The 23,434-nt window shown below is 40.7% G+C and overlaps 1 protein-coding gene across 3 annotated transcripts in view; it reads left to right on the forward strand.

Moving 5' to 3' along the window:
• The first annotated feature begins 4,206 nt into the window (after positions 1-4,206).
• CCDC93 (coiled-coil domain containing 93) overlaps positions 4,207-23,434 on the forward strand; it is a 96,880-nt gene continuing 77,652 nt past the window's right edge. For 2 of the 3 annotated variants that reach the window (XM_036023638.1, XM_028533487.2), the window contains exons 1-4: positions 4,208-4,392; positions 10,728-10,841; positions 13,361-13,455; positions 20,713-20,824. In XM_036023638.1, the coding sequence (XP_035879531.1) occupies positions 4,351-4,392; positions 10,728-10,841; positions 13,361-13,455; positions 20,713-20,824 (363 nt within the window). In that variant the 5' untranslated portion in view covers positions 4,208-4,350. Of the gene's footprint in view, positions 4,393-10,727; positions 10,842-13,360; positions 13,456-20,712; positions 20,825-23,434 lie in introns of all 3 variants that reach the window. The other variant, XM_036023637.1, reaches the window with a different exon arrangement.

A 23,434-nucleotide genomic window follows, 5' to 3' on the forward strand; every position in this document is an offset into this window, starting at 1 on the left:
ATTTTTCCATTACCATTTAGTCCCCTTATACCCTCTTCCCCCCAGCTATCACCAGACTGTTGTCTATGCCCATGAATCCTTTTTCCTTTTTGCTCCATCGCTTTACCTTCTAACCTCCCCTCACCCTTAATACTGTCTTCTATCTATGAGTCTGTCCCCATTTTCCTTGTTAGTACAGTTTGTTCATTAGATTCTATATATGAATGAAATCATATGGGATTTGTCTTTCTCTGACTGGCTTATTTCATTTAGCATAATGTTCTCCAGATCCTTCCATACTGCTGCAAAGGGTAAAATTTTCTTCTTTTTTTACAGCATAGTAATATTACATTGTATAAATGTTCCATTGTTATAAACAGGACACTTTCTTACTGGGAAAGATAGACACTCATATTTATTGAAAACATTACAAAGGTTTTTACAAGAGAGGACTTCTGTATAGCCTACCTCAGTGATTTTCAACTGGTGTTCAATAAGGGGCACATTGATACGCTGCAAGAATTTTTAAAATATGTATTACCCAAATATTTACTCAGGGGCACTAACCTCTTCTTCCTTAGACTCTCAAATTTAAAAAAATGACAATAGCCAACACAGCAAAAGCTCTCCAGTGTGAATGAGTCAAAATTATTCTTATTTTTGTCAGATTGGCAAAAAATATATTTTTTGGCATGCTGCAAAATTTTAGTAATTTAAGTGTGCCATGAGATGAAAAAAAGTTGAAAATTGCTGGCCTACCTGAGTTCTATTATTCAGGTTCTATTCCTTGGGTTGCTTTATATACAGCTATTGTGGCTCACCTGCTAAATGAGGTTTTGCTTCCTGTCCCTAAGCATCAGTACCTGCCTGGTCACCCAACAGTGGCTACAGATAGCACTCCATTTTCCTTCATTCTATACTATTTCAGAGAAGGACAATTTTAAGATAACAAAAAAAACACATTTGGGAACTTATGAGTGTGGGCACCTTAAAAATTGAGTTTCTGATTCCCAGCCAAGATGGAGGCATAGATAGATACACTGTGCCTCCTCACACAACCAAAAGAAGGACAACAAATTAAAAAAAAAAAACAGTACTACCAGAAATTTGAATTGTATGGCAATCTGACAGCCAAGGAGTTAAAGAAGAAGTACTCGTCCACACTGGTAGGAGGGGTAGAGACAGGCAGCCAGGGGTGGAGAGGACTCATGGAAAGGTGGCAGCTAGAGGACTGGGGCAGGCAGGGTGGCAGCTTGCTGAGCAGGTGGTCCCACACTTGTGTGTGGGTAAACCAGGAGGAACAACTGCGGAGCGGGACAGACCACTGTGCTGGAGAGCACAGGGAAATAAAACCTTGAAACTTCTGACTAAAAAAATCTGTGGGGGTTGAGGCAGCAGGAGAAATTCCCACCCTCACAGGAGAGTTCACTGGAGAGACCCAGAGGGTCTTAGAATGTACACAAAACCACCCTCCCGAGAATCAGCACCTGAAGGGCCCAATTTGCCTGTGGGTAGTAGAGGAAGTGATTGAAAGCTGGCAGAGAGCTGAACAAGCTGCATCATTCCCTCTTGAACCCCTCCCTCACATACAGAGCCACAAGAGAGCAAAGTGGGTTTCCACACCCTGGCAAATACTTAAGGCTCTGCCCCTTACTATGTAACAGGCTCACCCAGACCCCCCCCCCCCCCGCAAAAAAAAAAAGCCCCAAATGAAAGAACAGATCAAAGCTCAAAAAAAATACAACTAAGCAACAAAGAGATAGCTAACCTATCATGTGCACAGTTCAAAACACTGGTAATCAGGATGCTCACAGAAATGGTTGAGTATGGTCACAAAATAGAGGAAAAAGTGAAGGCCATGCAAAGTGAAATAAAGGAAAATGCACAGGGAACCAACAATGAAGGGAAGGAAATCAGGACTAAAATCAACAGTTTGGGGAAAGAAGAAATAAACATTCAACTGGCACAGAATGAAGAAACAAGAATTCAAAAACATCAGGAGAGGCTTAGAAAACTCCAGGACAACTTTAAACATTCCAATATCCGAATCACAGGGGTGCCAGAAGAAAAAGAGGAAGAGCAAGAAATTTAAAACTTATTTGAAAACATAATGAAGGAGAACTTCCCCAATCTGGCAAAGGAAATAGACTTCCAGAATGTCCAGGAAGCTCAGAGTCACAAAGAAGTTGGACCCAAGGAAGCACACACCAAGGCACATCATAATTACATTACCCAAGACTAAAAAGGAGAGAATCTTAAAAGCAGCAAGAGAAAAGGAGACAGTCACCTACAAAGGAGTTCCCATAAGAGGACCAGCTGATTTCTTAAAAGAAACCTTACAGGCAAGAAGGGGCTGGGAAATAGTATTCAAAGTCATGAATGAGTAGTCATGAATGAGTAGCATAAATGGCAGGTAGAAAATAGATAGGGGGAGGTTAAGAATAGTATAGGAGAGGTAGAAACCAAATAACTTATATATATCACCCATGGACGTGAACTAAAGGGGTGGGAATGCAGGTGAGAGGGGATGTGCAGGGCATAGGGGAGTAGAGGGGCAAAAAAATGGGACAACTGTAATAGAATAATCAATAAAATATATTAAAAATAAAGATATGCCAGGAAAAAAAAGAAATTGGGTTTCTTTGGCTTCACAATGGGGGCTATTTCTACTTCATATTTTAATACACATAAAACTAACATAACAGTTCCCATCTTAACACTTTAACCTGCACATTCAAATTTTTTAAATTATTGGGGACTGGAGGGTGGTCCATGCAGTTTTATCAGTACACCTGCATTTAACAAGGATATGGCAGTGCATAAGGCCTTTCTAATCATATGTGTACTTGGGTTCCAGAGACACCTGACACCTCTGTTGTCAGGATAAACTCCAGAAATGTGGGGTACAAAAGGCGGGAAGAATTTCTTCAAGGACAGACATTTACGGAATACCCATTTTTTACGATGCTAGGGCAGCAGAGAGGAAACACACAAAACCTATTTGATCACAAGGAGCTCATAGCCTCATACTCCTGTCCCTCCCCCAACACACACAGAGAGGGAAGAATCAAAAGTTTTCACAAGTCATCTCTTCCTTCATCACTTAAATATGTAACCGGAAAAGACACCGGTGCCCGGGCTGCCTGTCACTACTAAATCCAATAAGCAATGACAGTGATTGAATCTTTTATAGGTGCTTTATTCAGATGGCCTGGGATCCAAGAAGATGGCAGGTTCATACCCTAACAAACCATCTTACTCTTTCTTTCCCAGCCAGATCTTTTATAAGGGGGTTGGGGGAGGGCAAACAAGGTGTCAGCGAAAGCCTTTGAAATTCAACAGTTGGCTCCAAGGGGGAAGGGTAGTTGCTTGCTTCTTCCTGGTACAGACCTCTCCAAGAGGTCATCTGCTTATTCTTAGGTGCCAAGATAGACCTTATCTGTAGTTACTGAAACAAAAACTTAACATACACATTACTTGCTAGATTTATGACTATTTACCTTAAGCTAAATTTTCCCAAGTCTTAAGCCCCTATCAAAAATAAGAAGAAAATGCTGGAAAAACGATTATGGAGTAGGTACAGTGGCTTGTGGCCAGGAAGACAAGTCTTTTAAGTAACTGCCATCCTCTGGGATAGATAACGGGTGCATCATGTAAGCGATGTGGCAGCTAAAAAAACCGCATTCTCTGAGACCTTCCCTAAAGGAAGACCAGGAACTGGGTAGGGGAACATTATCCCAGACGAGTTTTCCTTGGGAACAAGATACACTGGCTCAGAAATTAGCGAGGCTTGCATGCGTGAAGAATCCTTTTCCAGGGGCTCGGTCCCTGGACCATTTAAAAAGTTTCCGCATTAATCAGGGGACATCCGGATTCTGAGCTAGCACCAGGCCTGAATTCGTAATCCCCAAGCTCATCAGTGCTGGAACTCTGACCCGGGAGCGAAAAGGGTTCTTAAGTCCTGGGGAGGGAGAACCAAACCCACTTGAGTTATGAGAGTGAGAAGCAGAGAGGGAAACCCGAACGCAAAATTCCCCAAGACATAGGAGTAGTCTCTTTAACAAAGCACCGTGTAGGAAAATGCAGAGCCCCAGTGCAAAGATTCCGGAGAACGACGGCCTCCAAACCAACAGACTCAAGTTCTCAGGTCACCTCGTCCTGCCGCAAGCCGGCCACCCCCGCGCAGACGCAGTCGCGCCTCGTTCTGGCCTCAGCACGCATGCTCCGTAGGGCAAAGGCGCTCGGGGCTCCGGCGGGGGCGGAGGAAGTACCAGCTTTGCACTTCACCCCGGTAGCAGCTTCGGCGGGGGATAGCTTTCTCTGGGGGCCCCACGGACTTGGGTGCTACCCGCACATCTGTCCAGCCCGATCATGGGATTGCCTAAGGGGCCAGAGAGCCAAGGTGTCCCAGAGGTGAGGAACCCCCTCTTTCTGACTTGTCAGGCTCCTGAGAGAGGGCTGAGCTAGCCAGGTGGCGGGCATGGAGGGCCCCGGCTGCGTTTGGGGCACCCCGCCCCCTCCCTCAGGTGTGTTCAGAGGCTGGGTCCGCTGGGCCTGAGCAAGTCCTTCTGCGTGGGCGGGGACTAACTTGAGCAGTCTCGGGTCTGCTAGGACTGAGGTGGCCTTCCCAGCCAATGCCCCAGCGCAGCCCTAAGTGCCGTGGACTCAGGGTCCCAGCACTCTCGTGCTCCGGGTCAGTTTACCCGGACCCTGGGCGCCGCGAGGCTCGGCCGGAGGGCGGGGTTGTTACACCAGGAGTCACGAGACTTGCTTTGGGATGGTCTGGGCTCGGGTTGTGCAACCGGCGTTGGCCTCGCGCCTGCAGCTGCCCCACTAGACCCGCGGGGTTCTGGCGGCTAGCCCCACCCGCCTTGGTCCCTGGAGGGAACACCCCCCTACAGTAACCCCTATGCTGGGACCCGGTGGCATTAGGACGCTTGGGGACCGTGCTTGGCTGGGTCAGCTTGCCGCGCTTCCTGTGGTGCTGCGTGGCAGAGGGACGCAGCAGTGGGCAGAAACGTTGCTGCTTATCTGGAAGATAACTGGTGCCTTTTCTTCCAGAGGTGTTTATTATTAAGTACTCACTCGGTCCTAAGGGATGGGATAATCAGTTGTTTCCGGTTTTCCAGGTGGCTGGGAATAAAGGGAAAGTGCGTTTCCTTCTGGATGCAAGTATCACTTAACTAGGTGGTTTACAGCCTTCTCTTGTAGTGCATTCACTTGAAAGCTAGTCTAGTTTTTTACATTCTTGCAAGAAATGGAATCCACGCTGCATCTCTATCCCTGCCTAAGGTTCTGAAGCAGGCCTTGGCAGGTGACTGATTTCTGGACATGATGAGTGGTCCCTTTCCTCTTAGCTGTCTGTGGCCAGTCTTGCTTCTCTGTCCTCCTCCCCCTCAGTTCTTTCATCTCACTAGTACCCACTAATTGAGAGGTCACTGTTTTGTGCATAAAAGCTGGGATGTGGTGATGGAAAGATAGACTTACCTATCAGTCAGTGTGTGTTCTGTCCCTAGAATGCAAGTCCATTTGTTATCTTAGGAATCCTAACAAGGGTAAGGTTGTCAGAGCCTTTGTATTAGGTAAAACCTTACACTCAGGATGCTTTGATGATGCCAGGAATTGTGAATACTGGGATCTGTACTGTGGTATTTTATTTAACATTTTTTTTTGCCATTTCTTTATTCTAGGCTCTTATGAAGTTTTTTCCCTGGTCTTTTGCTGTAGACTCCTGTCTTCCTGGTTCTACTTTAAATACATTGGATTCAATGTCCCTCTACCAAAGGAGATCTTTATAAAATAACAAGCAACCTGCTTCTGTGTGTACTTTGTTTAACCCTTCTCTTACTGTTGGGAGGCTAGGTCTTGCTTTTCACTTTTCCAAGAGCCTGGGACAGTTCTTGCCAATCAGGAGGCAGACAAGGTGACTATATAATCAAGTTATATCATTTAGTTAAAAAACCAGTATATATAGGCTGTGTCATTAAGCTGTTACTAGTCCTGTTAATTTGTTAACTTCAGTTTTTTAAACCCTTAATGGCATGCAAGTGAAGGATAGAAAGATAGCTTAGGACTTGGCCCTGCTCTCCAGCTTACGTGGATATACAGTACAAGGCAATTGAAAATTTAGTGTGCCTGGTTTAGGAGCTCACAGTCATTCATCTTCACCACAATTTTGGTTTTTTAACAATTGTATGTATTACCCAGCCTGGCTTTTTATGACTTTAAGGAGACAGTCTTTCATGCTCTTTTCCATTTTGTTTCAGTGTTAATCTGTGAAACGAATTTGGAGTCTTATTAGCATTATCCATATCTTGTGCCCAAAAGTTATTTCACAGTTTATGTTGCCATGACATACTTCTCCAGTCTGGGGGTGAATGGTTGAGAAGCATGGGCCATGCATCTTCCATGGGGTGCTCCTTAGGTAGAAGTTGAGGCAGGGATGATCATCCCATGATATGCTCTACTCTTCTTAGAAGTGTTTTTATGATAAATGATGATTAAACAAATGAAAGCTTTCTGTTTTGTATTCCAGGAGTTTTAAGAAAGTACTTCTATCATCCCATTTTTTCTTTTCTATTCTATCTTTGTGAACCATAACTGTTCCGTGCCTTCTCTTTCATTTGAATTTCTCTACTTGTAGCTGTTTTTCACCCATCATATGTCTTTTGCCAAGGAAGAGAAGGTGTGAATAATTAATACTACATTATTTTTGCATGTCCAGTAGTAATTAGTGAGTGGTATGCTTTAGAATTTTGATAGGCTGGACCAAGGCCATTTGGGAGTTAAGTTAAATGAGTAACTGGTGCATGGTTGTCATCTCCACCCTGCCATTGTATTAACAGTCACTTTAATTCCTTGTTCAACTGTATGTTCATATGTATGCTTCCTCTCCTGGCAGTTTGTCCTTCAGAATAAACTTGAATTCCCATTATCAGTGTCATTACTACGAAAACATTTTGCTAATATGTGACTGGTATAGGTCATGCACTTTATGTAATGACTGATCATGTCATTCTATAACAAGTGTGTCTTTGAAGCCTAGCTGTTTCAGAACAGAGGGATGAACATGGATGAATAATGTATGGATCCTCTCCTGAACCAGCTAATATAATAGTCTATTTGGAACAACAGGCATGTTCATTAACACCAGACATGCCACTCAAAGGAGGTTGTTACTTAATTGTGTGAATAACATGAATTATAAATAAAATAGAAATACAGAGAAATGATCATTTCAGGCTCTATTTGTAGGGTTTGGCTTCAAATAGGAGCTAGAATTTGAAGATAATTTCTGGATCATCAGAGAATGTTAGAGGGAGACTGGTGTGAACACTGGTTGTTTGTGTTGGCCATAGCCATGTCTGGATTGTTTTGAGGGGAGGTGAAGGATGAGCCTGAAAAGGTAGGTTGCCACTGAAGATCTGGATGCTAAACTAAGACATTTGGAGTTTATCTTATAGGTAGTGTCTATAAGTGATGCAATAATGATGAAGGCCAGGGGATGAGCTAAAAAGATAATGATGTGAAAGCTGTAATTCAGAAACAAATGAGCAAGCCAAATTAACAAAGAAGAAAGATTGAGAGGCAGTTGCAGTAGTCCTGGCATGAAGTGTAAATAAAAGGGAAGGGAAGATTAATTAATGCACCTCATTAATGTGAGGTGCATAATAAAGGAAGATTTTAAAGTCATTGTTGAGTAAGGGAGTAGTCAGAAGTGGGTACAAGGATTTGAACCAGGATACTTTGGTGGTGGTTTATACAGATAGATTTTTTAAAAAATTTTCTGCAGTGATGCAAGAGAGGAAAGGCACAGCTCATGAACGTGAATGGAAGCAAAAGTACTAGAAAGTTTAGATATATTTGACTTGTAAAGAAATACCTGGGAGTAAGTGAAGGTAGAATATTAATTAAAATTGTTAAATCAAATCTCTATATATTACATAAATTTATTATTTTAAATTATGTTTTATTGATTATGCTTTTACAGTTGTCCTGAATTTTTCCCCTTTTATCTCCCTCTACCTAGCACACCCCAGTCTCTCAGGCAATCCCCCCACCATTGTTCATGTCCATGGGTTTCATATAAGTTCTTTGGCTACTCTGTTTCCTATACTGTACTTTACATCCCCATGGCTATTCTGTAAATACCTATTTTTACTTCCTTTTAAAAATTTTAAAGTATTTTTATTGATTATGCTATTACAGTTTTCCCAATTTTTCTCCCTTTATACCCCCTCCATCCTGCCCCCCAACCCTCTAGCATTCCCCACCCTTTAGTTCATGTCCATGGGTTGTACATATAAGTTCATTGAGTCCTCTGTTTCCATTTTTTATCTTTCCCCATCTGTTTTATGCTTACCAATTATGCTTCTTCCCTGTACCTTTCCCGCTCATTCCTCCTTTACCCCTCCCCACTGAACTCCCTCTGTGTGATGTCCATTTCTCTGATTCTGTTCCTGTTCTGTCTGTTTGCTTAGTTTTTGTTTTCGTTGTTTTTCGTTTCTTTTAGTTTCATTTGTTGATACTTATGAGCTTGTTGGCATTTTACTGTTCATAGTTTTTATCTTTTTTCTTAGATAAGTCCCTTTAACATTTCATATAGTAAGGGCTTGGTGATGATGAACTCCTTTAATTTGACCTTATCTGGGAAGCACTTTATCTGCCCTTCCATTCTAAATGAAAGCTGTGCTGGATAGAGTAATCTTGGATCTAGGTCCTTGCCTTTCCTGACTTTGAATACTTCTTTCCAGCCCCTTCTTGCCTGTAAGGTTTCTTTTGAGAAGTCAGCTGATAGCCTTATGGGAACTCCTTTGTAGGTAACTGTTTCCTTATCTCTTGCTGCTCTTAGGATTTTCTCTTTGTCTTTAATCTTGGTGAATTTAATGATGATGTGCCTTGGTGTGTTTCTCCTTGGGTCCAACTTCTTTGGGACTCTCTGGGCTTCCTGGGCTTCCTAGAAGTCTATTTCCTTTGCCAGATTGGGGAAGTTTTCCTTCATCATTTGTTCAAATAAGTTTTCAACTTCTTGCTCTTGTTCTTCTCCTTCTGGCACCCCTATAATTCAGATATTGGAATGTTTCAGGTTGTCCCAGACAATATTCAGCCTCTCTTCATTTTTTTTTAATTCTTGTTTTTTCATTCTGTTCTGGTTGGATGTTTATTTCTTCCTTTTGTTCCAAATCATTGCTCTGAATCCTGGTTTCCTTCTTGTCACTGTTGGTTCCCTGAATATTTTGCTTTATTTCATTTTGGGTATATTTCATTTGTTCTTTCATTTTGTGACCAAGCTCAATCAGTTCTGTGAGCGTTTTGATTACCAGGGCTTTAAATTCTCCATCAGTTAGGCTGGCAATGTCCTTATCGCTTAGTTCTGAGGTTTTGCTCTGTTCTTTCATTTGGGCCATATTTCTTTGTCTTGACACACCGGTCTGGTTGTTCTGGTTGATTTTTTCTTTAATTCCTTGGTTGTCCGCCGAGTTCCATGCAGTTTGATTTTCTGGTGCTTCTGGTTGTTTTTTTTTATTTTAGATTGGTTGTTATCCTCCTTTTGGTTGTGAGAGGAAGTGAGGGGTTTCTACCTACACCTCCATCTTGGCTGGAACTCCTCCCTATTTTTACTTATTAATCTCCTCACCTTGTCACCCATTCTCCCCCACCCCTTTCCCATCTGGCAACCATCAAAACATTCTCCATATCCATGATTCTGTCTCTGTGCTTCTTGTTTGTTTAGTTTGTTTTTTAGATTCAATTATTGATAGATATGTATTTATTGCCATCTTATTGTTTATACTTTTGATCTTTTTCTAAAATAAATCCCTTTAACATTTTATATAATAAGGATTTGGTGATGATGAACAACTTTAGTTTTTTCTTATCTGGGAAACTCCTTATCTTCTCTTTGATTATAAATTCTAGCTTTGCTGGGTAGAACAGTCTTGGCTGTAGGTCCCTGCTTTTCATAACTTTGGATAACTTTAACCTTTGGCATTTACTTATGATGTGTCTTGTAGTGGGCCTCTTTGCATCCATCTTATTTGGGGCTTTCTGTGCTTCCTGGACTTGCATGTCTATTTCCTTCACCAAGTTAGGGAAGTTTTGTTTCACTACTTTTTCAAGTAGATTTCCAATTTCTTGCTTTCTCTTCTCCTTGTGGCACCCATACACCCATATGATATGAATGTTAGACCTCTTGAAGTTGTCCTAGAGGCTGCTTATACTATCCTCATTTTTTTTGGGTTATTTTTTCTTTTTATTGTTGTGGTTGGTTGGTTTTTGCTTCCTTATATTCCAAATCATTGATTTGATCCTCAGCTTCATCCATTCTTCTGTTATTTCCCTGTAAGTTGTTCTTTATTTCAGTTAGTCTATCCTTAGACTTTGGGAAGTCCAAATTTATTATTTTTAAGGGAGTTCTGTTATATGGCAATAGGGCCCTTTAATATCTCTGGGTTAAAAGCCTTCTTTATATTTGCGTTAAAGATCAAAAAGAGTAGTGTAGAGAGGTGTACATATTTGAATTAGTTTTTCTTGCACCTTTTTAAAATAATTGGGACCAAAATGAGTATGTAGTTAAAAATGAAAAATAAAAACCACCTTGTTCCTGTCTGTAAGGAATTTATAAACTATTTGAGAGCCTGTCAAGTAAACTGTGTGTAAGAGAACAGGGAGGTAATGTGCCTTAATCTCCATTTCTCTGGTTCCTTTATTCAAGGTAGCATTTACAAGCCTTTTACATTTTGTTTTAGGTAGAAACAAGAGAAGATGAAGAACAAAATGTCAAATTGACTGAAATTCTGGAGCTCTTGGTTGCAGCTGGGTATTTTAGGGCAAGAATTAAAGGCTTGTCACCTTTTGATAAGGTAAGAGGAAATGTTTCTAAACCAGTATGCTTTTTCTTTTTTCTTTTTTTTTTTTTTTTGGTTAGGATAGCATAGTTAATTAACCATGGAAGGGAGAAGAGATTGTGTTTTTACTTCTCCATATCCATGTTTCCCTTTCTACCTTATTCAGGTTCATTATGGAAATGTTCAAATTTCTTATTAAAAGAAAATAATATATCAATAGATATACTTTGAATTCCTTTTCTATGCACGAAGCTTTGGGGAAGCAATCGAAATTCCTCATTTTGAGGAACTTACATTTGGGGTGGGAAGATAAAACTTATGTAAAATAAAATAATCTGAGTTAATGAGCTATCCCAAGTCAGTGTGCTCACAGACAATTACCAGATTTTCTTTGGATGAATGGTAAATGCTTCGTTGGGAGCAGGGAGAAGTCACTATGGGGTGAAGTTTAATTCAGCAGAACTGTTACAGAACACAACAAGGGGGGCCTGGGATGATATACTGTTATTGAAAGAAGGCCCTGGGTCCGTTATGTCCTCCGCCCTAGGAAAGACGTCTCAATGCCAGAGATTCATGAAAAGGAAAGAAAATGTTTATTTAATGCTATACTAACTTAAAGTAGTGACCTAATGTCTTTATCAAAAAATCCTAAAGTCCCTAAAAACACCCACAAACACACAGTCCTTCCTTCCTTCCCCCTTTGCCCAGTCCAGAGTACCGTATCTCAAGAAAGGAAATAGAAGTCCATGGCTTAGGCAGTCCTCTGGTTCTTCCCAGTTAGTACTCTGTCTCGACTGGGAGACCTCCCTGGGTTCCTGGCACCCTCAGCTGAGTCGCTGGGATCTCTGCTAAAACCAGGTGGTGGTTCCCTCTTCTAAAGCTGGGGGGTCCCCACTCTGCCAGGCTGCGTGGTTCTCTCCTCCAGGGCTGCCGCGTGGTTCCCTCTCTCTGGGATGTGGGAGTCTCCACTCTGCTAAAGACGCGTGGTTCTCTCCTCAGGGCTGCGCATGGCTCTCCTCCTTTCAATGGCCGCCAAGTCTGGGTTTTAAATCCCCGCGGCCAATCTTCCTCTGCAGCCCCATTTCCGACTCCTCCTACACTTGGGCACACTTGCCAGAACTCGTATCCTTCCAGCTTTACTGGGCTGCCATCATGAGTCTGGGCAGGTGTGGCCCCATGTCCTGGAGCCAACCCTCTCTGAGCTCCCACGCAGGCGCTGTAACTCAGGGGACCCGCCCCCCAGTTCATCTGGGTGGGGAAGTTACTTCCATTCCCCTGCAAGGCTGTTGCTATGCTAAATAGCTCTCAATGGCCCTGCTCTATTTGTCCCTTCCCCCAACCCACACCCTGGGCTGGGGGGTGGGGGGGTGGGGGGTGGGGTGGGTATGGAGACATCCCAAAACCTCCTGGACACCTTAAGTTCTGGACCCCATTTCAAATGCCCATTTTGGGGCCCCCCCTCTTGGCTGCACCCTGTAACAGAACCTGAAACAATTATTATTCACAAGGCTTAGTAATAGGTGTTGAGGGCACAGAGATAAGACAGACACCCTGTAATCAAAGGGTCTGACCTCTATAGCATAGGAAAGAGAGACAGAAAAAGCAACATGCATAGAATAAAGAGCATGATGCAGTAAATACTACTGCAGTGAACTATACACAGAAATGAAGCATCCTGGTCAGACAGGGCAGGCTGAGAAAGCTTCCAATAGTGGAAGAAAGTGCTGAGTGCTCGGTGGGCCACAGCCCTAGCTGCCTGTTACAGAATCACTGTGGATTGTTTTAGAATGTAGATGTCTAGGCCTCACCATTGAAATTCTGGTCAGTTAGATCTGGACTAGAACCTGGAATGTATATGTTATTAGGTATTTCAGTTCACAGCACAGCTAGAAGTAAGATTCACTGGTTTTGGGGGTTTTTTACATCAAGTTGTGTTCAAAAAGGGTTTTGTTTCAAAATGGATTTTTAGCTTTCATGTCATTTGCATCTCAGAGAAACCCAGTGAAAAAAGTAGAGCAGGGATTCATGTTTCCTTTTGGTAGCTGAAAAAAAAAATAAGATGTATGGAAATTAAGTAATGAGCCACAAAGTCTCAGTTTTGCTACTAATGTGTCTGGTCCATAAAACACATGGAAGCCTGAAACTGGGTGGTTAAGGCTTCTCTCACTTGAACATTAATGTCTGTCTCCTTCAGTATAAAGAAAGTCAAGTGTGATATGTCCATTTAGTAATAAAAATCAGTTTCTTAGTCACACTAGCCACATTTTGGGGGCTCAGTAACTACATGTGGCTAGTAGCTGCTCTGTTGAACAGTGAAGATACAGAACTTTTCCATCACTGCAGAAAGTTTTATTCAACAGTGCTATTTTAGATGAATTGTAGTTGATAAAGTCAGGACATATATACCCTCTCTAACAATAGATAATTTTGTATGTTGAGACTGTAAAAAATATTTATTTATATTTTTAACTACTTTTCACTTCTTCCCCTCTCTCCAAGCTAGAAAGAGAAAACATATTTTGTTTGTCTTGCAGGTGGTAGGAGGAATGACATGGTGCATTACCACTTGCAACTTTGACATAGATGTTGATTTGCTCTTTCAAGAAAACTCTACAATAGGTCAAAAAATGTAAGTTGTTAGGGTTTGCCTAAAGGGAAAAAGAGAGTAACATTTGAGTGTCTACTATATGCCAGAGGTTGTGCTAGACATTTTTACATATTTTATTTTAATTTTCATTATAGCAGGTATTATCGCAGTTTTATAGATTACAAGTCTGAGGCTGAAAGAAGCCATGGTCACACAGGTAGCATATAAGAGTCATTTTAATGTTTAGGCTCTGCCTAACACTTTTTTAAACTTTTTTCCAGTTTTTTTGAGATGTAATTGATATATAATGTCATATTAGTTTAAGGTGTACAATGTAATGATTTGATGTATATACATATAGTGAAATAATTACCACAGTAAGTTTAGTAAACATCTATCCTCTCACACAGGTATACATTTTTTCCCTTATGATGAGAACTTTTAACATCTATTCTCTTAGCAACTTTCAGATATATAATGTAGTATTGATAAAAATAGTCAGCATGCTATACATTAAATCCCCAGAACTTATTTATCTTATAATGGAACTTTGTACCTTTTGACCACCTTTGCCCATTTTGCCCACCCTCACCTCTGCCAACCACCAGTCGGTTCTCTGTTTCTATGAGTTCGGTTAAGTAAGATTATACATATTATTTGTCTTTCTCTGTCTAACTTATTTCATTTAGCACAGTGCCCTCAAGGTCTATCCATTTTGTTGCAAATAGCAGGATTTCCCTCTTTTTTATAGATTCATAATATTCCATGGTATATATACTAAATTTCTTTCTTCCTTCATCTGCTGATGAACACTTAGGTTGTTCCCATGTCTTGGCCATTGTAAATAATGCAGTGAATATGGGAATGCAGGTAACTCTTTTAGATAGTGATTTTGGTTCCTTCTAATATATACCCGGAAATGGAATTTCTGGATCATATGGTAGATCTACTTTTAATTTTTTGAGGAACCTCCAAACTGGTTTCCACAGCAGCTAGACCAATTTACAGTCCCTCCAACAGTACACAAGAAAAGAAAAAAGGTTTCTTTTCTCTAGGACTTGTTATCTCTTGTCTTCTGGATGACACGTATTCAAACAGGTGTGAGGTGATATCTCATTGTGGTTTTGATTTGCTGTACATTTCCCTCATGAGTAATGCTGTTCAACAACTCTAATACTTTTTCTTGATGAAAGTTTCTACAAACTGCTTAGTGTATCTCTTTCTAATGGCAGCTAATTTCAATGGAAGTTGAATAGGGTGAGAAAAAGAGAATCTTTCCCTCCCTGTTGCCTTTGTGAAAGACAGCTTCACTTCAGAGGAGGCATGGGCTCCTTGCTAGAGATTTCACCTGGGGGCCCCCCTGGCTAGTCTTCCATAGCTCACCAGGGACTTGGTGATTTAGTTAGATCTTTTGGTATCCCCAGTTCTGCTGGCAGCCTTGGCATTGTGTATGTGTTACCTTAGGCAAGGCTCAGCTCCCTTATCTGTGAGAAGAGAGATTTGTGACCTCAGATCTGAATGATTCTGTGACTCACTTATTTTTTTTTTTTGAAGTCTTATTCTCCCTCAGGGGAAAAAACACTTTCCAATGAATTAAAGATGGTTTACAAATATGCATATGAAGCAGTAATCACTGAAACCTGAGGCAAAGATAAAGAGAAGGGAAAGGGAAAAACAGTGGAGACAAAAGGCAGAGTTGGGAATAAGGCTAACGCATCTGCCATGGGCCACAAAATGCCTTGTTTTCTTAAGGTTGGGCTACAGATTTAATTCTGAGCTTCTCCAGACAACAAAAAGAAAAACAATAAATGACCCAGTTCACAGTTTCTATATAGTAAAAGAAAAATCAGTCCCTCAGAATCACCAAAATTCTTAATACTAAGACCATTTCTTCAGATACCTGTTATTTAACACAGTGACACTGTTCTCATCAGTGCCCAGGCCATGAAGAATGGGACTCTGCATCCCTAAAACCTGCTGCTGTGGGACTGTGGGATCATATCCTGCCAGCAGTACTGACAAGTCCTGCACTGGGAGGCAGTGCAGAAGAGTCCAGGTGTCTGGATTTGCTCTCTGCTGGTCAGGCTAAATCAAGAGGTAGCTTTTTATTACTGTCTTTTTGTTTGTTTTTATTATATAGATGTTATATCCATGAAGTTAAAAAAATTCAGATACTACCAAAGGGAACAAAATATACAGCTGTCTCCCCCACCCTCCCCATTCTGTATACCAGTTTAATTTCCTGGAAAGAATCATCTTTGACTATTTAGGTTTTAGATTGTTGCATCTCCCAACTATGTATACACTCTGTTTCATATGTGTCTGATGAGAAGAGGAAATTAGCTCCCCTATACTGCTTAGTACATCCATCTTCCATCTTCCAGTCTTTTATTACCTGCTTTTCTATGATCACTTGTATAATTTTAATCTATTTAACCCTCTATTTCTTGGCCTATAAATATAAGATAGTCTCTCCTGGCTCCTACATACATAAGGTAAACATTTTAGTATCTCTGTTTTTCCTTTTACTTTTCAGCCTCCATCTACCATTATAACATTACTTTTATAATCTTTGGGGCATAATATTTAGAGTCTCTTCAATAATGGGAATTAAATTGTCCATGCTTTATCTACAGGTAGATTCTAAAAGTAAATCTATAAACAGTGTTTACAATAAGAGCTAAGACTTGTGATGGGAGCAGAGAAGAGGAGATGTTATCTTTTGGACCATAATGATATTGTTTAAAGGAGAATATTTAAAATAGCATAATCAAAAGGAATCTCTTCACTTATTCATTGACTCATCAAATATTTATTGAGCTCCTACTATGGGTCAGGCATGTTCTGGGTAGTTTTGATATATTAAGAATTAAAAAAAAAAAGAATTTCATGACAGATTGGATCTCAGGGTATGAGTTAAGAGGGAAATCAAGGATTATTCTGAGGTGTTTGGCCAGAGCAAGGTGGCCAGTATGAGTCCCTGAAAATCCCACACATCGTATGCATTTTCAGTCGAATTTAGGAAGCCACAGATGCAGAGGGTTAACTAGTTATATTTGAATTTTCAACTGTGTGGGGTCAGTGCCCCAAACCCCTATGTTGTTCAAGGGTCAACTGTAAATCACTTTATGGCTTTTTTTTTTAAATTTCTAATTGCCTTTTTTCTTGTTAACAAAGAAGCACATACCTTTACCTGTAGGAAAGATCAGCCAGCTTCTTAGTCTATATACTATCATGAATTCACTGTCTTTTTGAGGACACTCTTGATTGAAGCCTCTTTCTGTTAGAGTTTGAGCTGATTGCTTTTTACATTTGTGGCACCATGACATACTGGGATTTCTTTCCGTTGCATTTTTTTCTGGTCTAGTCTCACCATTTCTTACATTCTATGTATCTTTTCTCCATAAATTATTTTGACATTTTACAGTGGTCCTTAGTTCATTTTCACCTTGGTGTTCTTGGGGGTTATGATACATTTCCATCAGTGATAGTACTATTAATAGATATTGGAATATAGTGTTTTTTATACAGGTTCTCAATCCTTTATCCATATTTCTGAACTCTAAAACACTGAAAATGTTTTTTTTTTCTTTTTAAGCGTGGGTTCAAAACTCATGGAAGCAAAATATAGCCTGAACTAACTTAAAGCTATTTGTTGCCCTTACTGATCCCACTTATGTGAATATTCATAAGTTTTGCTGTATAAATATTATTTGATTTTAGGGTGTGCTCTAGATTTTGCTGGGGTCCTACATAATGTATAGTATATGCATGCCTCTTAGGTGCACTAAGGTACAAACATCTGAAAAAGTCTGAGTTCTAAAACACATTTCGCCCCAAAGAGTTTGGTTAAGGGATTGAAGATGTATTATGTTCCCTGGTACGTACTTGATGTGTAGCCTTTAAGTTTATAGCTAGAACAGTAATTGTGGGCAAAGCTGGGGACAGAGATTTGCACAACTTAAAGTTATCTGTCAGACTCCTAGCAGTTCTTCAGGCAGTTGGGTCTTTATTATCTGTAGGAGAAATGACATAGCCATAGGACCCTGAATTATCCAAAAGTCTTCTCCGTTTGGTTTTGGAATATGTTTTGTGTTTGGAGGTTGCTCCTTACAAAATTTCTGGTTAGGTGCAATTTAGCCTAATATTACCTGTTTACAGCGCCTCACCATATCCCAGCTGATGTGATGGGTGGCCAGGTAGCACTGTCTGAAGAGTGCATTTATCTACTGAGGTCATGATTATCTTTCAGGCTCTTCTCTGCATGCCAACTGGGGCCTTATTCTCCTTGATCCTTCTTTCTTGAGGGTTCCATGAGCTTCTGCCCTCCATCCCAGCCTGTCCTAAAGTCTATTACTATAGGGTCTTATGCTCAGAGATCCATTGATAAGATTTTAGGCTTATAACTGAGTTCATTTTAATAACATTACTAGGCATTTATGTGCAGAGCACTTGGGCATGCTTTTTGTTATTTAACCTTCAAAACAGTCTTTGAATAGGCAGGATAGGGGTTATCCTTCATTTTATGATAGGAATATTGGACCAGAGCCATCTGTGTGACTTGCCAAAAATCCCAGAGTAGGTGATGGAACTGGAATCCAGATCGAGATTTAATGCACCCTCTTTTAAACTCTTTGCAGTGGAGGAAGAAACAGTGCACTGAACACTCCTAAAAACTAAAGAATCAAGCTAATCACCTATAGTGACATGTGGGCATCATAAAATCTTAGATTAGGAAACCTGCCTGGTGACCTCTGCAGTTGTCATTTTCCCTTAGTTTTAGAAAGTCAGAGGATTCACCCTGAGCTCCAGGGAGAAGCCAGTTGGCACTGGTGGGTTTCTCTAAGAAATCCTTGCTTTTGTCCCTTGGAAGTGTTAGTGCCTCAGGTGCTTCTATATGCTGCCAACAAGGAGGTAGGTTTAAGAGGGTTGTAAATCCTGAGCTGACCTGCAGCATCCTCTCTCAGGGCCTTTATGAACTGAGATAACAGTCTGTCTATGAGGACTGGTCAAGGAGAACTTTGTCTAAAGGTAGAGGGTTGTGATGGTTGTTGGGCGTTCCAGCTTCATTTTTAAGCTACTGAATGATTATAGGCAATCATTACCCTATGCAAACATATAGACCTATAGCCACTAGAGGGAGCTTTCCTCCTATTGAACTAAAATATAGTGGAGAGGAAAGGTGGCCCCTCCTCTACCATAAATACTTAAGACCTGCCTGGAGCAAGGACACAAACCTTGAAGTTTGGGGAGTAGGGCCAATTAACCACCCACTTCTTCCACTCAGAAGTTTCAAGGCATAGGAGTCTGGTAAAGATGAAAATAAAAAATAAAATTCATCAGAGAGAGAGCGCCTTACATATTGCCAAATGGGTTTGCTAATACATTCCTACCAAATGTTCCAATTTGAGCCCCAGGAAGAGCTGGACAACTACAGGCTTCCCTACTGAGGCAGGGCACACATCTCATGGCAAAAAAGACGCTTGGACAGGCTTCTCAGAAAGGAGGGACTACAGGAATGGCTGAGAGCCACATGACAATTTTCTTTCATATCTTGGACCTTTTGGATAAATCACACATCCTATAGGCTTCCCTCCTGAGAAGTGGATATTCCTATCTTCTGTGAATGTGTACAGTAGGGTATCAGTCTCCCACTCTCCGAGTTTTTTATTCTTAACATATTAGACTGGACACCGATACTACAGATAAGTGGAGCTGGGGGTGTGGCTATTTCCCTCAACAGTTTTAACCTTGGTCCCACCTTGTATAGCTAGCTATTTTCTGTATATAATGTTTTCGTTATGTGTTCTCCAGGGACCATTCCCTGGGTACCCATTTAGCTTTTGTCCCTAGGTTACTTAGTTCCTACCAAGACTGAGGAGATGAAACCTACTAAAGGAACATAGATAAGATAATTTCTCTCATCCAGACTTGAGTTAGATGCTGGTGTTAAGGGTGTGTCTCCTGGGAAGGATTATGGAACTGCAGAAAGATGAAAAGGTACAAGATTTCTTTGAACAAGGACTACTTCTGGTAGACCCAAAACTTACTGAATTTGAAGCATCTAGTAAGACCTGGTAACACCAGGGCCTTCATTTATTAGCAAATTCTCCTCCACTTATAAACAAAGCCACAGTATTTGCTGTAACTGGGTAAGTTTTTTTTTTTTTAAATAAGGGTCTTATATGGGGATATAACCTAACCTATCCCTGTAGGCTGAGCCAGAAGTTCCCATTTCTCCATATGGCCTTGTAGGGCCATACCTTGTAACTTGAATGTTCCTGGTCTGTGTGCCATGGCTTTGGGGTTTAGCAGAACCACTATATAATCTTTATTCACTCCTCTTGAATTGGATTTAGTTCAGACATGAGAAGACTGTTGGAGATCAAATATCAGCTGATTAGAGAAGGAGGCTTAAATCTTTGGTAAAATGGACTTGCACACAAGTCCCTCTGTCACTCCTGCCATAAACCTGTCCCACCCAGGCCCAGGTTGAGCTGAAAAACTTGAACAGCAACAGAGAAGGGCTTACCTCCTGAGAAAGAAGAATGCTTTGGGACCTCAGGGAGCCTGATTCCTCCCTTTCTACTCCTTGCAATCTAGGAGGAGGACTGAAGTGAGGTGTTGGAGAGAAGTCATTGTCCCTAATGCAAAGCAGAAAATTTCTCTCTGGAAAAAAAGAATGAGGATACATGGTTTCCCAAAATCTAGTATTGATTTTAGCATATCAAAATTTAAAGACTTTTTTTTTATTTTGAAAATACTTTGTGCCAGAGTAGAGAACTCCAATTTTTTCTTGAGTTTGAGGCCTCATATTTTGTCTTAATATTCTGGGCACCTGGCAAAAGTCTGGTAATTATTTTTGCCTGGCTGATATTTACAACAGTTTTTAAAATGTGTTAACCTAGCGGTTCCCAGGATTATGTAAAAAGTAGGTCGGTAACGTGAAATGTAAATGAATGTGGTGTGCTGATAACTTGTTATTTTACTGTGTAAAGATGTTAAAAAACGATACCTACTACCTCAAACATCACCCTAATTTCATAAAGAAAAAGTATATAAAAAAGTAGGAAGCACATAATCTTAGAATAAAGGATGAAGGCAGTTTTGTGGCCTTACATGCATGTACAAACACATCTAAATTGTGCTTATTTTTTCTAATTTTGCAGTCAGAGAAACTTGGTGATGGTCTGGCACTGAGAAGTGCCAGATTTTTCTGGGATGCTGCCAAGACTTGAGAGATGTCTTATAGGCCACTTAGTGTGTTCTCACTCTTTGCTTGTTGCTTTTTCCAAATAGAGCTCTATCAGAAAAAATTGTCTCAGTTCTTCCAAGGATGAAGTGTCCACACCAACTGGAGCCTCACCAGATCCAGGGGATGGATTTTATTCACATATTTCCTGTTGTTCAGGTGAGACTTTCTGTGTGGTTTCTTGTCCTCTGAACATCAGATTCCTGTAACACTTCTGACTCTTGAGCTCTGTGGCCTAGATTCTGAATCTAATGGGTGTGGTATGGATTTGGTGGCAGCAGAACATGATGTTTCCTGATGTTTTCCTCTGAAGGTCACTGATACTCCACCTTCCTTAGTTTCACACCTTCACCTGATCTTTGAATGTTCCCATTAGTTGCTTTTCATTGTCTTTTTGGTAAAGCTAGGACTCTGCAGCCCTCATGCACTGGTCACCTCTGACCTATCCAGACTCATTCCTTGCTTTCCTTTGTTCTTTCTGTTTTAGTCCCTCTGATTCAGATTTTCTCATGGTTATTATGCTTCCTCCTGTTATAGGGCCTTTCTGAAAAGGCTCTTTCCTTTTCTTCTTATCTGCTTAATTCATATTTATTCTTCAGGCCTCAGTTCCACCAAGCCTTCTCAAGAAAGCTTCCTCTGACCCTTTAATCTAAAACAGGTTCTTTTGGTATATCCAGTTACATAGCCATATTCCCTTTCTTCATAGGAATGTTCCATACTGTAGTTTTTACCATATATATTCAAGTGTGTGGTTATTTATCTGTCTCCATCAGATTGTAAGCCTCATGATGGCAAGTACCGTGGCTGTCTTGCTCACTGTTGTGTCTCCAGCACCTCATGGACTGCCTGACACTTATTTAGTTCTTATTTGACGACTAAATGCCTGATGGGAGACTTATCTCCATCTCAGCTTTTCCCAAAGATTCTGTGATTAAGTGGCTCATGCTGTATAGCTCCCGATATTCTTTCTCTGCAGTTCTTGTGTGCCTCTCCTCTAAGCACCTTGAAAAGAGAAGGAGCAAAGAGAGTTGCCTTTGTTGTCTGCATTGTGAACAGTACTTTGCATATACCGAATTTTTGAGATTCTAAGATGCACTGGACCATAAGACGCACCTAGGTTTACAGGAGGAAAACAGGAAAAAAATTTTGAAGCAAAAAATGTGGTAAAATATTCAGTAACATAAATAACATAGGCCGCTGCCCCTCCCCCCACAGCAAGCCAGGTAAGCTACATTTGGACTATAATTCTCACCCCCATTTTCCTCCCAAATTTGGGGCGGGGAGTGCATTTTATAGTCTGAAAAATACGGTAATCCTAATAGAGACTTTGAAGCATGTGTTATAATCCTCATCTGAACATCTCAGGAAAGTGAGACTCAGAGAGGGTAATTGATCTGCTTAAAGGCAGAGTAGAAAAGCAAATGTTCCAGTCTAAACTCTCTATCTCCAAGCCTTGTACTTTCCCACTCCGCTATTCATGCAGCCACCTATAAGAAAGCTGCATAGCCCTTGCTAGAAAAGTCTTTTAACTCTCAAGATTATATAGTGTAGGTACATGGACTCTGGAGATTGAATTCTCATCTGTGAAATAGAGGTATTAATAGTACCTACCTGATAGGATGTAAACTAAGTTACTATGTGTAAAGCACATAGCTGAAAGACTGGCACATTTAGTAAGTGTTTTATAAGTGTTATACAGTTGTTTTGTTCTTATACTCTTCCTGGGAATCTTTCCTACGTTAGACTTCAAATCAGATACCATGAATTTGTAAATTTGAGGCTAAGACTTTTACTCAAAATTTGATTTGTATATGTTAGACTTTCTGTCTCTGCAATTCAGGGAAATGGTACCTAATCCTTTTTGTGAAAACAGGAAGTAGGGACCCTCTGTTGATTTTTACTGAAACCTCATACACCGTCACTCTGTGAAGTTGTTGCCTTTCCCCCCTGAGAGCCAGGATCTCTAGTGATTAGACCTTGTTCCACCGTATGCCAGAATATTACGGGCAAAAAAATCTAGTCCAGATATGAGAGGGGGATGAAAAGAAAATGATCTTTTGTAGTTAGTGTGGGCATTTTGAATGTCTGAATGAACAGTTCTGTTTTGAGAGTAGAATTCTGGAGGGCTTTCTGTCTGAATGTGAGAGCCTAAGCTAGTGGTTACCAGATCTTAATTTCATGGACCTACAAAATTTAAAAGCAAAAGTGGAAGTTGACTGACAATTGCACCTGTATTTTTCCAGGCAAGGATGTTTTTATCTTGCTTTCACCATTACTTACTAAAAGAAATGCCACTTAACCTCAATCTCAGAATAAAGGACAGGTCTTCAAATTTAATAACTTGAGCATTATGAAAAACTCACCACATGTCTGTAGCCTTTTCCTGTTTTGCTGGAGACAAATTTAGAGAACATTCATGGGCCATAGATTGGAAAATTCTGAACTAATCGTCTGTGTGATTCTAGAGGGTCACCTCCTGTGTTCACTCTGTTTAGTGAAGCTGCAGTTACATTCTGAATGCCAGCTAAGAGAAAAGCAATCCAGCTTCCAATCACTGTTAGTTCTAGGTCACATCTTTTTCTCTCATGCCAGACATGTGAATCCTGTGAGGGCAGTAATTTTTTTTTGAATGCTTCGCACCTGTGACAGAGCTTGGTCATCCAAGGTGTTTTCCCTCCATAGCCCTTCACACTGGGATCTCCAAAACAGAACAGTCAATTCCCTAAGGGAATCCTATGACTCAACAGGCTTTACTTTCCTTTTCTGATC

The sequence above is a fragment of the Phyllostomus discolor genome, chromosome 4 (genome assembly GCF_004126475.2).
Source record: "Phyllostomus discolor isolate MPI-MPIP mPhyDis1 chromosome 4, mPhyDis1.pri.v3, whole genome shotgun sequence".
Classification (NCBI taxonomy): domain Eukaryota; kingdom Metazoa; phylum Chordata; class Mammalia; order Chiroptera; family Phyllostomidae; genus Phyllostomus; species Phyllostomus discolor.